The sequence below is a fragment of the Cavia porcellus genome, unplaced genomic scaffold (assembly GCF_034190915.1).
Source record: "Cavia porcellus strain 051 isolate PalLab524CR breed Dunkin Hartley unplaced genomic scaffold, mCavPor4.1 scaffold_16, whole genome shotgun sequence".
Taxonomy (NCBI): Eukaryota; Metazoa; Chordata; class Mammalia; order Rodentia; family Caviidae; genus Cavia; species Cavia porcellus.
Genome location: NW_026947499.1, coordinates 59414677 through 59431556, shown reverse-complemented (window position 1 = coordinate 59431556; position 16880 = coordinate 59414677). Strand labels below are relative to the sequence as shown.

At 40.3% G+C, this 16880-nt stretch overlaps 1 protein-coding gene across 5 annotated transcripts in view; it reads left to right on the top strand.

The window, feature by feature from the left end:
* Positions 1-16483, top strand: part of Col12a1 (collagen type XII alpha 1 chain) — a 102796-nt gene extending 86313 nt beyond the window's left edge. For 4 of the 5 annotated variants that reach the window (XM_063226899.1, XM_063226897.1, XM_063226896.1 and 1 more), the window contains 13 exons: positions 899-985; positions 2616-2669; positions 3206-3301; positions 3833-3886; positions 4209-4262; positions 6685-6738; positions 8105-8176; positions 10293-10328; positions 10428-10494; positions 11616-11804; positions 12794-12862; positions 13809-13979; positions 16129-16483. In XM_063226899.1, the coding sequence (XP_063082969.1) occupies positions 899-985; positions 2616-2669; positions 3206-3301; positions 3833-3886; positions 4209-4262; positions 6685-6738; positions 8105-8176; positions 10293-10328; positions 10428-10494; positions 11616-11804; positions 12794-12862; positions 13809-13979; positions 16129-16268 (1143 nt within the window). In that variant the 3' untranslated portion in view covers positions 16269-16483. Of the gene's footprint in view, positions 1-898; positions 986-2615; positions 2670-3205; positions 3302-3832; positions 3887-4208; positions 4263-6684; positions 6739-8104; positions 8177-10292; positions 10329-10427; positions 10495-11615; positions 11805-12793; positions 12863-13808; positions 13980-14924; positions 15338-16128 lie in introns of those variants that run through there. The other variant, XM_013141723.3, reaches the window with a different exon arrangement.
* Positions 16484-16880: the final 397 nt, after the last annotated feature.

Here is a 16880-nt window from a genome sequence, read left to right as displayed (position 1 = left end):
GTGTGCGAGTTCCTCAGTAACCACAGCCCAGGCCAGCGCCTGTGTAACCTTCCCTCCTAAGTGAGGAATGCACCAGACTTCTCTGGAAGTTCTCTCTAGCAATCAGAAAAGTCCTGCTGAGCCAATGTGTCTGATAAACATGCTTACTGCAAAACCTTCCTGCTGCTTATAAAAGATCAGCACTTTATAGGACAATCACCATTCTGGATAGCTGGCATTTTTTTAGATGACATAAATAACACTTCTTTTTGAGATGGTCTGTGTTTGCAAAGTTGAACACTGAGAATGGGATTGAATTTTATCAAAGAACTGCATGGACCCACAAAATGAATGTGCATTGTTAGAGTCAGCAAGTATGTATTTTGTGTGCCAGGGTGACAGGAGAAAAAAGTGATATTCTGATGAAAGGCGGGAGAGAAAATATTTAACAGCTAGAGACATATAAAGCTCGTGTCTTTTGTGGGTTCCACATCTATGCGTATCTGTGAGGCAGGAGCACTGTGAAAGCGGGCAGTGAGATGGGCATGGTGATATAGGACTGGGTCACAGAACATGTAGCTTGGAAAGGGTTTTGGATTTTTTCTGAATGAGGTGGAAGTTGATGTTCAAGATATATAGCGTTTCTTTAACACTGGTTTATAGAAAAGTGGATTAAGTTACCAGTGACCCTGGTGGCCTCAAAAACATTTCTTTGCTGTGTGTGGTTTCCTAAAATAAAACATAAAAAAAGAGATGAAGGGAGGAAACCAAGCTTCATTGTAAGACTGTTAATAGTGACAATTAGTAATTATTTTTTCAAGTCAAGAAACAGACTTTCTTGTAGATGTGGGTGGTGTAGGGAAGGGTAGAAAGTCTTCCCCCTCCGAATCCTTAGGTAAATATTCTTTTAAAATTTCAGAGAGATGAAGCAAAATGCCCTGCTCTTCCAAATGCTTGTACATGTACCCAGGACAGCGTTGGACCTCCAGGACCCCCAGGCCCTGCAGTAAGGAAACTGAAATTGGCCTTTTACTTTGGAATCTTTGGAGTAAATATCTATTTGCCAGTATGGAGTTCACAAGATGTCTCCATCCATGCTTCCTAGGATAGTGCAAGCTAAACTGTAGCCATCTTTTTAGTATGATTAGAAATCTGAACTGGAGTAAATCAAGAAGGAAATTTGATTCTGGTATTTGACACATTAATCCAGCTACTCAGAAACAATGACACTGGCTGGCCTTCTCTTAAAGACAGAAATCTGGGTTTCTACCTATTATTACACAGTTTTGAAAATACCTTGTATCTCCCAAAAGTCATCTGTGTGAATGAAAGAGCCATTGTTAAGAGGTTGACCCGAGCACAACTTGCTTAGAACCTAGAATATGCATACTTCCTTGTGTGTATACCATAGAGGAAGTGATTCCCATGTGTATGTAACTGAGTTAAGAGGGCATGAGGGTACATACCTGTAATCCCAGCATTCAGAAAGCTGTGGCATGAGAATTGTGAGTTTGAAGTCAGCCTGTGCCCCCTTGTGAGTTTGTGGCTGGCCTGGCTATATAGTGAGCCCTGCATCAAAAAAATCAAACCAACCAAAGCAAACCTAAACAAACAAATGAACTCTGAATGAGAGTACTGGAACACAGAAAACTTCAGTGAGGAGGCTAAGACCAAGTCTACTCACAGGACCAAGGGAGACAGTAATGATTTCTGTGATAAAGCTCATGGATCAATGTGTAACTTCTCGATCCAGGCAGTCCAACGTCTGACCGGCCAGGGCCACTTGATGAGCACAAAGGAGACAGCTCTAGTCTAAGCCCCACCGACTTCCTTTAAGAAAGCGAGTCATCGGCAAGAGAGCAGCTCAAGGATTCCAAGAACACCAAATTTCACTATATGTGGGAGACAGCAAATAATTTACATTGATTTTAGATTATTATAGAGCACTTTTGCATGTACAGAATCAAAATGTCACTGTGATTATCATCTTTTATTTTCGTAACAGTGGCTTACCTGATTTATGTGTATAATCAAACTCTCCTGTCTATGTCAATATTTTGAGAGATTTTTTCCTTCTAGTTGCAAGGTAATGTTACTGGGTGTCACCCTCATATTTATTTTATCTTTATTTGGTAATCTCTGAATTTCTGTTACTTAAGTATATGTCTAGGTTCTGAGAGATTCTGGATAGCCTTCTTTTTGGATATGATTTTCCTTAAAGATTATAATTCACATCATTTCCAAGCCCCTTCTTCTCCTTACTATATTCAGTTTTTACTTGTTTTTCTTGATGAATACTCACTTTTCAAGGGAACTTCAAATTATGCTACAAATTTGCAAGGTAAATGCCAGACACTTTGTATGCACAGAGTTTTGAAATCCTCTCTCTCACCATATTTGTAAAACATGATTTTTTGCCATGCTTGGGCTCATACTTTGGGCCTGTATGTGGTAGAAAACCGCTTGACAACTGAGCTGTATTTCCCAGCCTGATATGAAATGTTTACTTCAACATTTTACTAGTAGCTGTGCAAGTATTAATTATCTGGACGGCACAGTCCTTGAAGTAATTTTTATATATCAGCTTCTTTCTGCTTTTCTCAAACTCACATTAAAATGTGTTCTATCTATTTTAGGGAGGACCAGGTGCTAAAGGTCCCCGAGGTGAAAGAGGTCTCAATGGGGCAATTGTAAGTATATTTTCAAACTCATTTAAATGTTCATCTACCTGTTGTAGTCTGTTTATTCAAATTCCCAATAAAGGGTATGTGATGTGAACAAGTCAGATCACAGATTTAGAGTGCCTTAGGTGATATAATCTCCTCTGTTTCACGAATTCATGTCCTGAATTACATCTCCTGAGCATAGAGGATACTGTAAATCTGATCTGATGAGATTTGAGCTTTGTACTCTTATGAATCTATGAATATAAATATATGAATGTAATGTATTCAGTGTATTTTATCTTTCAAAAAGTCTACTTTTAATAGGACCTTTATGTGAATTTAAGTGCTTTTGTGAGTTCATTGCACTTTCCAGTTTCTCTTTTAATGAATGGTATAGGAAGGAAAGAGTGGCTTGAGTAAATGCTTTCACAGATGTATAGATGTTTAAAATCTTTGTGAAGATTATAGGATTAGGCCCTAGAATTGTGAAAACAGGATTCTGACTGTTTACACTGAGGGCTTCACTTCACTTAAGGTTGTCTTTTTCTTGTGTTTTGTAGGGGCCTCCTGGTCCTCGTGGAGATACAGGTCCTCCAGGCCCCCAGGGTCCTCCAGGTCCACAGGGACCCAATGGACTCTCTATCCCAGGAGAACAAGTAAGCACAAAGGCTCTTTGTAGTCAATTAGAATTGAGCTTAATTGGAGCCTTTTCTGTATTTTGTCAAGCGCAAATATTTTCTCAGAGAATTCACCAAGGTTAGTCACAGAGGTGATATGCTGCGATGATGGTTATTTTAGACATGTAAATCACAAATGTACTAATAGATAGCTGTGTAGAAGTGATTATTGATATTATGTGTTGTTTTAGAAATGTTCTTGTAAGTAATGCATTTACCTCTTGTGTTACACTATGCTAAAGTTTCAATGAAGGTATATTAGCCCACGATTACATAAATTTATCCCATAACTTTGTAAGTGGCAAGAGTCATGCAACATTTGTAGTTTGAAAAATGAGCATAAATTCAAAAAATGGCTCATTCATGTACCTTCAGAAATTCTCTTATGTCCCCATCTGTGAGCTTTCCATAGGATCTATGATGTGATAGGAGCGTCCTAAGTGACGTCTCTTTCCTTTGTACTTCATCTCGTGCAGTGTCTGAAAACTGTCTTTTCATTGCTTCCTCTAGGGTCGCCAAGGGATGAAGGGTGATGCTGGCGAGCCAGGACTCCCAGGCCGGACGGTGAGTTGTTGACCAGTCCCACATTGTTTGAAAGTTGTCTTTGAGCTGATTCGAAAGGTGAACCAGGGTTCAGAAGCACAGCAGGGCCTGATGTTTGTTGTGCGTCATTTCTGTTTTATACTTGATTTTAGTCTTTCTGTTTGCATCTGTGCATTAACCAAATAACTGTATGCTGGGCACAGTGCTTGGTTCTGGTTTCCTTGTTTCTTCTCAGAGTCTCTTGAACTTTATTTTTAGGAAAACATTTTGGAGAATAACTAGAATTCTTTCACATACAGGTAATGTATTAGAGCGTTTTTATTATTTCTTTCTTTCTGTGTAGGGTACCCCAGGATTACCTGGCCCACCAGGACCAATTGGACCTCCAGGAGACAGAGTAAGTTTTCTAGGGCTCCAGGATATAGCAGTGTTGGAAATGATATCATACTGTAGCTTGTCAGTTAAGAACCCTCCACAATGCAGTCCACATGGGTGCAAACACAGAGTTCAAGTATGTTGTGGAAAGCCACAAAGATAATATTAGTGGAGTACTCAATATCGGCTCCAAGTTGAGCTCTATGAAACAAATTGATGGGAATCTAAGCAAAATTTTAACTTGGGGCACTTAAAAAAGTTTTGCTAGATTTGGAAAAAGAAGTCCAAAAATAGGAATTTTTGTTGATTAGAAAGAATTTAGAACCTTAGCAAATTGTTTTAAATCCTAAAATTAAAATATTTATTGTAAGGTAGGTTTTATGTACTGGGAGAGAATCTTTGCCTTCCCTGATATTTTCTACGAAGTTTGGGCATTCTGTTTTTGACTTCCCAAGCCATTCCTAAGACTTTGATGATGGGTAGAAAGCTGGTGTTCGGGAAGTATTCTGTTCAGCTGTGGCAGTTCTCCTTGACTTAGGAGGAGCTGGGAGAACTCAGTCTCTTCTGGACAAAGGAATAAGAATCTCAGTGACCATGACTTCTGCACTGTGTTCATCAGTCTTATGGAAACATTTGGTTCCACAGGAGACCATGAGGCTTCAGTAAGAATAGCCTAGACCTTTTAGAACTACTTGAAAGAACAGAAAACAAAATAAACAAAACCAAAGGCCTTTTAGTATTTCATGGTTGAGATAATAGTCTGAGATTCATCTGTATTTTGACCAATTCTATTATTACACAAGTAGGGACAGTATCTGCAGATGCCAGAGACATGATAGCTATCTTGAAACATGTTGATGTGATAATCTTAACATCTCTGAGGCAGCATAATAGAGAGGAGGTCATTCAGAGGCGTGAAAGATTTTTCTGGATTACAAAAAAAAAGGTAGATGATAAGCCAGTAAACCTTATTCACTCCTGTGGTTCCTTTTGAGTTTGGAAGTAGGACTTGAGTGGGGAGGTCAAGGAACAATTACAGTCTTAGTCTCAGATCAGAAACCTGTAGGTAGTACTGACCAGGACAATCTTGTTATTTTTTGAGAGTGGTACTTCCTTTTTTTTTTTTGTTTGTTTGAGAAAAATCAATAAAAAGAATGACAGAGAATTTCATAACAATAGGAAATTGACAATTCTATTTTTTAAAAAATTATTTTTATAATAAAAGACAATAGTGAAAATGAAAGGGTGGCATTAAAAATCCTACAACCCAGAAGTGATGGGCTGACCCAAGGCTGGTAGTGCCTCCTGCAACATAGTCCTTCTTTGCAGTTTGGAAATCTTTTTCCTGTACATTTCCATAAAGATTTTTTGGTGAAGGGATAGTGGAAAGTTTCTAACAAACTTTAAAGATCTGATTTAAACTTCTACAGTAAAATCATTGGAGTTCTAAGAAGTATGGATACTAGCTAGGAACTTACATAATTCTGATACTGGTTAGAATGCAAGCATATGAGTGGAATGGTCACGCTCCTCTGCAGAAAATGAGAAAAAAGCCTCCTTTGACTGAATAATGCGACAACCATAAACAGGACCTGACTCAGAAGGCCTAGGTGGGCTTCAGAGGCCTGCAGTTGGCATGAAAGCTAACTTGATAGCAGAGGGCATCTGGCACTGTGCAGGAAAAGGGGAAAAAATGTTACAGCTAAAGCTTGTGCAGGGGCCAAAGAGTCTGTTGGTGGTCGGGACTGCTCTGTTCTCTTCCTGAGGGATACAGATGCAGACTGCGTTTTTTTGCATGAGATGAGGAGGGAAGGGTAGCTGGGAAGTTGAACTGCTTGCCCTGAAGACCAAGTTTACTTTTCTTTGGGTACAGAGCAGGTAAGACAGCCTTGTTTCTCTTTGGGGAGGAGACACATTCCCAAGAGTGGAGACAAACTCTCCTGCACCTGCAGGCTCACAGCTGCTCCATAAATGAAGAAAAGGGTTTTCCAAGCATGACTCTTCTGCATCCTGTGTGATGTTTTCTCAGCACCATTTCTGTCACGCCACTCTGACCCTTCTTGGGCCACTTTGTGGAGGGTAACTTCTTGGTAGGATGGATCAATCTTTCCTTAGCCTCCTTTATACTCTTGCAAAAGCAAAAATCAGTATCTTCATGAAAGGAAATTCCTTCTTCAGAGGAGATTAGTTTGGCTTTAAAAATAGCTTTATTTATAAATACACAAATGAATGAGCATAGAAATTAGTAAAAAGCTTGAGGTAAATAGGAGTGATTTTTTGAGGGGTGGGGCTGTATGTGTCTTTGTGTTGAAAGCTTATCTTTCTGACAACAAATTGAGACAGATTCTTCTCACTATCCTTTTTACCCTTAGTGACTTGAGCATCTTTTTCTTTCATTTGATCACTGCTTCCCTAATCTGTAATCAATTTTATTTTTACAATAGGGCTTCACTGGAAAAGATGGTGCAATGGGCCCCAGGGGCCCTCCTGGGCCCCCGGTAAGAAGTGAATGACTTGTGTTTTCCCCCTGTTCCCCTACCCTTCCTTTACACTTCCACTTTGGTGGAGAAAAGCCAGAGAGCTTGATTTGAGGCACATTCCATCTGTGTTGGAGGGGTACTAATGTCAAGGGAGGCATTTGTTTTCATTTTGCTGAATAGAAGCCTGCTAGAAAACAGATGTGTCAAAATACAGTCTTTGTGTTTCATCAAATTATGTTTGAAAAAAAATCCTGAACTAATTTATCCACTGGCTAGTGAATGCCTCGTATCAAGTGACCTCTGTGGCTGCCTCTTGGTCAAGAATTCTAAGACTCTGGGGCTATGCTATTTGACTATCAAAGACGCTTATTAGTGAGCAACCATCAGTCATTCTGAGGAAGTAAGTTTTATCCACAACTAGAACAAAGAGTCTTCTAATCAAGATCTGTGAGGAAATTATTGAAGCTAGTGATTGTGAAACTGGCATTGGTGTTGTCTGCATTCAGGGGAGACCACAAGTAAATTGTTTGAAGTGATGAATACTCACCATGTCTATATGGTAGTATTAACATTTGAGGACATACATTATAGTAATTTTATCATTTATGCTTCATATCTATGTTTTCAGGCAAAGGTGGTTTAAGTGCATAGTAAACTTTCATTTTATGTATCTACTGTAGAGCTTAAAATTTGCATGGTCAATGGAACCAAGTGCTGTTTTACAAAATCTGATGGTTCCATTTTAAGAAAAATTTAGGCACAATGTATTGGCTATTGCATATTACACACACTCTGCTGAAAATATGATTAAAATGTCTGGAAGTTGTGTTGAAAGCCAGAGGGAGAAATTCTTTGGTTTGGTGGGGTGAAGATTGTGGATACAGATGTGATGGGAGAGAGCAGAAGTAGGGAGACGTGTCTAAGAAGAAAAGGAATTTCTAGGCTGTGAGCAAGATTGTCAGAAGACAGAGAAAAAGGCCTCCATTGTGCTTACAGCACAGTTCAATTCCTGACGTTAGGAGAGTTTTCTGACTTTGACGTAGAAGCAGTCTACAAAATAGGAATTGCTTTCTGCAGATTCACTTGGTGTACTAATGTACTGGGATCAGAGTCCGTAAATTGTGAAACTGATGATAAATGCACAGGTATTTTTGAGCTTATCTCCAGATGTATTTTAGAACTGCACAATCCATAAAAGTTGAACTGAAATTTTCAAGATTTCTTTTCCTTTCGACTTAGCTTAAAATTTGGTTTTACTTTTCCCTTAATGTGTGATTGTATGTTGTTTCCTTCAAAAGTTTTTAAACCTGGCTACAGTCACCTAGTCTACTGTGGCAGGATTTTCTCTTGGTCATAACATTTCGGTTGTTGACCTGTGCTTTAGGGAACCCCTGGCTCTCCGGGCGTCGCAGGACCGAGTGGGAAGCCAGGAAAACCCGGAGACCACGGCCGACCAGTAAGTGGATGACTTGCTTATCCGCCTGCTTTACTTTTCCTGCATGCAGAAGCCAAGAGAACTGCAGGGCTGAGACATGTGTAGGTTCTGTCTGTTGTAGATGAGTTTGAAGCATTTATTGAGTCTATCCTAAAGTCACAGCTTTGGGCATTATAAAGGATTTGTTAACTTTAGTTGGTCATTTAACTTTTTAGAGTTCCACAATTTACACCCAATTTAAATTTCTTTTACTCAGGTATTTTGGTTTAAAATTGAGCTAATATTTTACATATTAAAATTTCAAATTAGTGTCTCCAAAACTGAATTTAAAGTTTCTAAAATGCCCACAAATATTTATAATGATTATTGGGCTTTATATTCTTTACACACTTTACCTTATTTGTATATATTTATTTTAGCTACAACTCATATATATAGTTGATGCTGCCACATGCCTGAAAGCAGCACCTGCAGCTTTTAGTTCAAATATGATCTCTCAACACTGACAATAAGAATAACTTCTGCAAATCACACATAAAAGGACAACTTCAGAGTACCCATACATTTAAACATATTAGAAAAATGTCAAAATATAGCCAATATAAAAAAAATCCCTGCAATTTGCAAAACACCTCCAAAATTAAATAATATTGGTGTTTCCACAAACATCTAATGTTTTTGGCAATGGAATAGTAAACTCGAATTTTCCTTGTGCTAACTGTAATTTGATATGGAGCAGCAGACAAGACAAGTCCTTGCCTTCACAGAGGCTGTGGAGGGTGATGAGGGCGAGCACAGTGTCAATGAATAATACAGTGTCCAGGGTGAGAGATGACAGGTGGTTGGAAGGAACAAAAAATGCAACACAGGGCTGCCATGTGTTGTGGAGAAATAGCAGCTGTTCCAGACATCGTAGGTGTAGCTGGGGAACCTCTCCAAGAGGCATCGCTGGAATAAGGGAGGAGAAAATTGTTAGACCTGAGTATTGTTCAGGCAGAGGGAATAGCATGACTTGATGGCCTGTGCAAGAAGTAAGCTTGAGGGATGAAAGAAATATCCAGGAAGCAAGGCCACCTGAAGGTATGGGGACTCAGATGAGAAAGACAAAGGGCAAGGTCATGAGTGACCATGGGACAATCTGACCCATGATAGGGAATTTTTACTTGGTTCTAAGTGGGGCTGGAAACTCATTGAGCTAGAGGAGCGACATGATCTAGTTTTTCACTCTGAAAAATTCATTCCGGCTTCTGTGTGGATAACTATGGAGGGGCGAATGGAAGCAGGACACTGGCATGGCTAAGGTAAGAGTCTTGGTTTGGATCCCAAGGGTTTCCATGGAGATGGTAAGAGGTGGTTTACTTTGAGACACTATCTGAATATCAAATTTGTCAGTGGTTTGGATGCTCCTTCTGTTGTCAGTCTGAAAGAAGCTTCTCGCACTTAAAATCTTTCCCCAACATCTCTCGTGGCCAGGGAGATGCCTGTGACTGAGTAGAGACAAAGACTCAGTGGTTGTGTTTGGAAGTGAGGTCATTTGGATTATTTAATAAGGAGGATACCCAGTTTCCTTTCCACCTGCTGCACAAAAACTCCCCAGAATTCAGATACATATTTAGCAAGGGGACTGACAAAAGCCCACTGGCTCTTAGTGGAGCTGAGTGGAGACTAGCTTCCTAGATATTCTATGATAATCAGGTGAGCTAAATCTGTGGAGTTTGATGGTACAAGTTTAATCTTCATTTGTATATTTGCTGCAGCCCTGCAGTGCCCAGGCATTATAAGATGTATGCACAGGGGCTGGGGATTTAGCTCAGCGGCATAAGCACCTGCCTTGCAAGCAGGCGGTCGTGAGTTCGATCCCTGGTACCCATAAAAAGGAAAAAGACAAAAAAAAAAAAATAAGATGCATGCATGGCACGTAACTTTTCCAGCAGTGGCTGTAAAATTTACATCTGAATAGTATTTTGGAGGGCATGTGTTTTTGTGAGAGCTGAGGAGGTTAGAATACAATCAAGAGCAAAGCAAAGTGTGAGTAACATGGATATAAATGTGACATATCATTTTGTTAGTTCACTTGACGACAGGACTCTTAGATCATGTCTGTCAGTTTGTGATACATAAAATTCCTGTATTTCAGGGCCCATCTGGATTAAAAGGAGAAAAAGGTGATAGGGTATGTATGTCTTAACATTTGACTTATATTTATTTTTTGTGTTAACTATTGAAGTCTGAAGCTATATGTGCTGACAAGTCTCTTGGTTTAATGAACCAGGGTGACATTGCTTCTCAGAATATGATGCGAGCAGTTGCGAGACAAGTCTGTGAACAGCTGATACATGGTAAGGTTTCCTTTCTTTTTACTGCACAAATGATTTTTAAGTTAATTGCAGGGAAAAGCAGAGTTTGAGTCATAACATTTCTAAAATTTATGTTTCTATTTTTTTCTTGGTGAGCACTTGTTTTTGTACTGTGTTTTTATTTTCCTAATCTAATTCTACAAAGCTAATGATAGTTTCAAGATTGTTGCTGATGTAAAAAAATAACCCAAGGCAATATAATGGCCTGTTATGTTTACATTCAATCTGATACAAAATCATACTTTAAAAGGGAGCTTAAAAGGGACCTTCCTTAGTAGGATTTTTTAATGTTTCATCAGGGTATAGTGGGAAGTAGCAAACTTTTTAAGTACCAAGTCACTGGGTCCTTTAAGTTATGACTTTTAAGTGGTTTTATGATGTAAAGAAAGGAGAACCACCATAATGAATTTGGTCTTAGAAAGTCAGCTTTGGCAAGGACCTTTCAGCTCCTTATTTTTCACAGATTCTTCTTACTCTATGCGATCTATTAAAAATAATGTCCAGTGCCTGCAGACTGGGTGTGAGCCTTATACTCAAGGCCACTCCCTGAAGAAGTTTTGATCAGTGTTTCTCAAAGGCCCTCCATAGGAACACTTGTCTTAAAATCACCTCTGTTGTTTGTTAGAAATGAGTTTGTAGGATGTGCCCTCAAGCTGATGGGTCACTGTCTTTGGAGGGGGGGCCCAGAGATGGGTATTTTCCAACATATCCACAAGTGATTCCAGTTTGTACCCAAATGTGATTATTATTGCCTTAGGTACATACAAAAATGAAACAGTTTCTTAATTTAAAAAGGATTGTTTTGAGCCACATTATTTGGTGTCCCTCAAGATGATTTTAGAGCCACTCTAAACTTTAGCAACTCTGTGATACTCATTGTAAGGCTCTTGGTTGATAGGTCAGCCTTTGGAGCAAATTGTTTATCAGGGATCCAATCCTTTGTGGCTGGAGTGTCTTCTTTTGTTTTTGGGATGCTGATCATAGAATAGAGAAATAGAGAAAAGGCATGGAAATGGATTTCACTACATGTTAAGGCAAAGTGACTTCACTTCTCAGCCCTCCCTATTGAGCTTCTTACTCACAAGCCTCATTTCTATTTGCAGGTCAAATGAACAGATTCAATCAGATGCTGAATCAGATTCCAAATGATTACCACTCCAACCGTAATCAGCCAGGCCCACCAGGTCCTCCAGGGCCACCTGGCAGCGTGGGAGCCAGAGGAGAACCAGGGCCTGGGGGACGACCGGGCTTTCCAGGCACGCCAGGGATGCAGGGGCCCCCTGGGGAACGAGGTAGGCATTTGTGGTTGCTACACAGATATGAAGGGAGAAGCCTGGAAGTGTAGGATCCAGTTCAGGTAACTACTTTCCCTTGTCTTGTTTGGGCAGTCCACAAAGAACTGCTTGTCCAGTCATTTGATTCCATTTGACTCTTCTAAGCGAGCAAGGCCTGGATCTTAGAAACTGGGGTGATTTTCTGAGATCTCAATGAAGATGTTGCCATTTTCTGACTTTTTCTTTTTTGGTACTGGGGATCGAACTCATGACCTTGCACTTGCCGGACAGGCGTTTATGCCACTGAGCTAAATCTCTGGCCCCATTTTTCTTGTTAGAGAAAAAGACTGAATCTTGGCAAAGTAAAACACACTAAAATCTTGCCGCGATTATGACAAGAGTTGAACAGAAATGGAATTCATATGAACATTCCTATAGTTTCAGACCCAGAACCTTTCTGTTCCTTTACTCAGGGCCTGGCAGGTCTTGTATGTTTGTTTGACTTTAATTTCACAGGAGGCAAGTGCAATGAAGCAAAAGATAAAAATAGAGTTTTCTTATACTAGATGGTTCAGGACAGTAAAGGCCACCTTGGTCAAAGAGGTAGTTAATATTTAAGACAAAATTTAGATATTTCTATAATTTGATGGTTTGGATGCCATACAAAAGAACTACTAAAGACAAGATCCCTTTAAGGTTGTCTTCCATATGCCATAACTATTTATTTAAGATTTCTGTTCTTAATTACTATTTAAAATATATTAGACATTTGTTTCCTTTAAATAATTTTCACCCTGACTTGTAGCCAGACTTGTTGCTTCGCCATGAATCTGGAATTACGCATATATCTAGAGTGAATTTGGCTGTAAGAGTGAACTTCTGTGAAAAATTAGTTTCTGCTTTCACTAAGCAAATGAATCACTCATATTGAGCACTGTCATTTCAGACACAAGCTGCATGTCTGCAGATAATCTTGTCCTGTGCGTTCTCTTCTTGCCTTTCCTTAGGCTTGCCAGGAGAGAAGGGTGAGAGAGGCACCGGCTCCCCAGGACCTCGAGGGCTGCCTGGTCCCCCAGGTAGGTTTGCCAGTCATTAAACAGGTAAAGTAGAAAGAGAACACCAGTCTCCAAGTCAGCCACATTTCATGTCACGTAGGTTGGGGTATCCATACCATCATGGTATGTTTTTAATAGATGATTTTCATGTTCCATTTGTTCAAAAAATGAATGTGTTCTGTTAGACATTTACCGTAACTTTAATAGGTGAGCATTAGTGAAAGAGGGTTACTATTTTTGCTTTTAGGGAATTTCTATGTGTTTTGTTTGGCTTCATAATTCTTTAAGGATAGGGGCATTTCTTGTTTCTTCTAGTAGATTTCAATACGGGGCTAGTTGGTGAAAAAATACATTAAAATTTTTGACACATTGCAAAATTTCCTTTATGGCTTTTTAAATAATATTTTGCAAAGAAATAACAATTGTCCACTTTTTTATGCACTTTGTTAGGTTGAAAGCAATGTTTTTCTTTAAGATCTGTAAGACCCCTTGCAACCAAGGCCAGTCTAATGGGTAAATCCTTACATTTATATTAATCCTAACTAAGCATCACTTGATGCAACAATAACACTGCTCACTTCAGGTAGTCTGGAGATGAGGGGTGTGTACCCATGTCTTCATGGTGGTCGCATGGATGCTGAGTTTTTCAAATCCTCCCATTTCTGTGACACAGGAGCAAATCACAGAACTCCCTTATATGTTTGGCTGACTTCCTGCTCAGTCAGTATCCCCTTAGCAAGAATGTTAAAGTAGATTTCTGACACTGCGTATTGATGAGTTACACATGCTTTCACATACTTTCCGAGAAAGTTCCTTTCACTCATCTGGGGATGTCATAAGGACACAATTTCCTACCATATGGCTGTGAGTAGTCTAGTCTTGCTATGGCACAGTGCCATTGAAGATGTCACTGGTGGTGTCATGAAGTATATTTAACCTGGGAAAAATTATTTTAACTCCACACCAGGTCCTCAAGGAGAATCCAGAACAGGTCCACCAGGGTCCACAGGTTCAAGAGGTCCTCCTGGGCCACCTGGTCGACCTGGAAACTCAGGTATCCGAGGGCCTCCGGGTCCTCCTGGATACTGTGATTCATCCCAGTGTGCCAGCATACCATACAACGGGCAAGGCTATCCAGGTACGTTGTTGCCATTGTAGGAACCCAAAGCCAGCTAAAGAACCTTTATGGAAGTGTAGGAAGATTGATTTAAGGATTTCTGAAAGATACCAACTCTTTAGTTTTGTATTTTGTTTATATATTAATAGTGCTATCTGTCTTCTGAAGCACAAAACACTATTTCATTGTTAGGACTTAAATGATTTCAGTATTTTCTCTTCTTGTATTTCTACACTTATCAAATCACATCATAAATCTCTTCTTATTTTTTCTGGGAAGTCAAGGAATGTTACCAGTTAAGGTTTTTTTTTTTTTTTTATCTGAAAGGAATGGGGATTTGTCAAATAGAATTATAGAATGTTCAGAATAGATTAATAACATAGTGCAGGCAAATGAAAAATTCATCCTCTATGGAATTCATACTTATTAAAATTTTAGACTTAATTCTTTCTAAAGGGTTGTTAATGAAATTCTACTCTTTGGCATTTATAGAAGACAGAGTCTCTTCTGCCTGACTTTGGGGAATGTGAGGACCAGAGAGATGTGTGCGGGGCTGTCAGGCAGTAATGCTATGGTTAATCGTGACTTTTCCATTAGTGCACTCTGAAGCATCTTGCCAATTTAAAAAATGATACTGCTGTTTGATATGGTTTGCTCCTAGCAAGTAGTGCATGAGTAGCTGAATATCTAAATATCTATATATCTATATATTTATGTGTATACCTATGACCAAAAGACATAATGAATCTTACTGTATATTTCATATGCAACTCATTTTGCACAATTACCATTCAATTTTTCACAAAGTAAATTTTAATTACCACTGCCTTAGGCATGTGTGTGAAAAAATGAAAATATATGGATATATATGTATATACTTTAACCATTACAAACGTAGATGGATGTGTATATATTTTTTGCATAGTAATTCAACTTTTAAAAACTATCATCTTTGACCTGTTTCAGGTTCCGGCTAACAAATTTTCTAAGTCGCCAGTGCTGCTTACAGTTTGAATACATGAAAATCCTGTTTCTGAGATGTTTTGCGCACGTGCTTATTAGAAAATGAGTCTGTCTGGAAATCTCACCACAGATATGGTTAACGAGCCAGGTCAACATCATAAAGGAGGGTGGACTCTTTATACTAACTTGAACGAGACAAGAACAGTGGTGTCAGTCTGATGCATTTCAGTAATAATGCAGAAAATATTTTTTTTTTAAAGTTCAAACACAAAGCCATGATGAGCTTCCCTTGTGAAAGAGGTGCATAATAAAACTACTAACCAGCGGAGGAGACGATGCCATTCTAAGAAAAGCAATTAACCTGGTTGAAGAGAGGTGTCTCATGTAAATAATAAACTAATGTGGCTTGTAAATGGTTCGTATGTGATCCTGTCCACTAAAATTACTTAACAGTTCTCAGAAGCTTCTGCATCAAAGCTGCTGGCTGCGAGCTCTGTGCTGGAATAACATCCAGTGCCACCTCCTCCTGCCTTGCTTGTGAGCGATGCAATGTGGCTGATTCAGGGCTGGCGACTTTCAGTGTTTTTTTTTTTTTTTTCCTGTATGTGTACTCTCATTTGGGTTTTGTAACTTCGATTTTCACAAAACAAAATTTTAAAACTGTCCTTTCCCTTTTTCGCTGTAGTGCCTAGTGTCCTTCACCCACTAGCTGTGACTCAGTCTGTGGGGGAGGCCACAGGAAATGTCATGTACTGTATGTTACCTGGTGACAGTTGCTTTTCACCTCCAGACTTCGGTTCCCAGGAACCATTAGAACTCTGTCTTCCTCCTCCTTCTCCTCCTCCTCACCTTCTTCCTCCCCCCTCTGTCGTTGTCCTCTTCCTCCTCTTCCCAGTTGTTCTTTGGCTGGAGGGGGTGTGTGAGCACCCGCCTTGGTTCTCTGCCTTTGAGGTCCTTGGCCCAGCTCTTACCCTTCCCAGGTATTTGTGCAATGATTGTGTTTACTGCTGGATCTTTGAAGGTTTCTTTAAGAAGTGCCATTTCATTATTTGATCTCCAAATTCTCTCTGCGGAGGGACGTGACCAGAGCACTGTCATCTGTCTGTGGTCTTGGGCTGAGCCGGGTGTCCTCCACGGGGTCAGGGGCTGGGGCTGGGCCCTGTCCCCATCATGCCGATATGCGGTAACCCTACTGTTGGTCGCGCAGAGCCGTTCGTGCCGGAGGGCTACCTGCCTGAGCGCCAGCCCTTCGTCCCGCCGGTGGAGCCCGAACGGACTGCAGACTACGAGGAAGACTACGGTGCCGATGAGCCGGTGGAGCCGCGTCTGGGTCCCGGGTGGGCCTGAGCGCGGTTGGGAGGTTGGGGGTCGCATTGGGGTGGAGAGAGCAGTGTGCCACTTTTCTGTGATGTTTCTTCGGCGTTGCTTCACCCACGGGTACCTATCTGACTGCAGAGAGCGTCATATCTGCAGGACCCCAGCTCACAGCACGCAGCCCACAGACATGCCTGCCTCAGCCTCCACACGCTTACAGAATGCTTTGCTCACTGAAGCTGCTCAGAGAGAAGGTGCCCTGAGGGGTAGCTTCAGCGAAGTGCTTAGGTTAAACAGTAGGTCCTGGAACCCAGCACCACTGTGCATTTCCAGAGAGCAGATTATTTTCCCCAGCATTTACCTGCAACGAGTTACTCCACAATTCAAGTTAATTCCCTCCCAAAATTGCACAGGACAAGCGGCAGCAGCGACAACCTCTAATCCTCCCCTTCTCTCTTCTGCTACACTTTAGGGCCTAGACCTCTCTCATGCATCTCCCTGGACAACCACAGACCTAAAGCCATGTAGCTGAAGTTATTGTATCAAATTGGATACAATTCCATATCGCCTTAAATCACCTTGTTCTAGACACACTAACATTTATGCCAAATTGCAGATCATTCTGCAGAGATGGAATTGCATGTT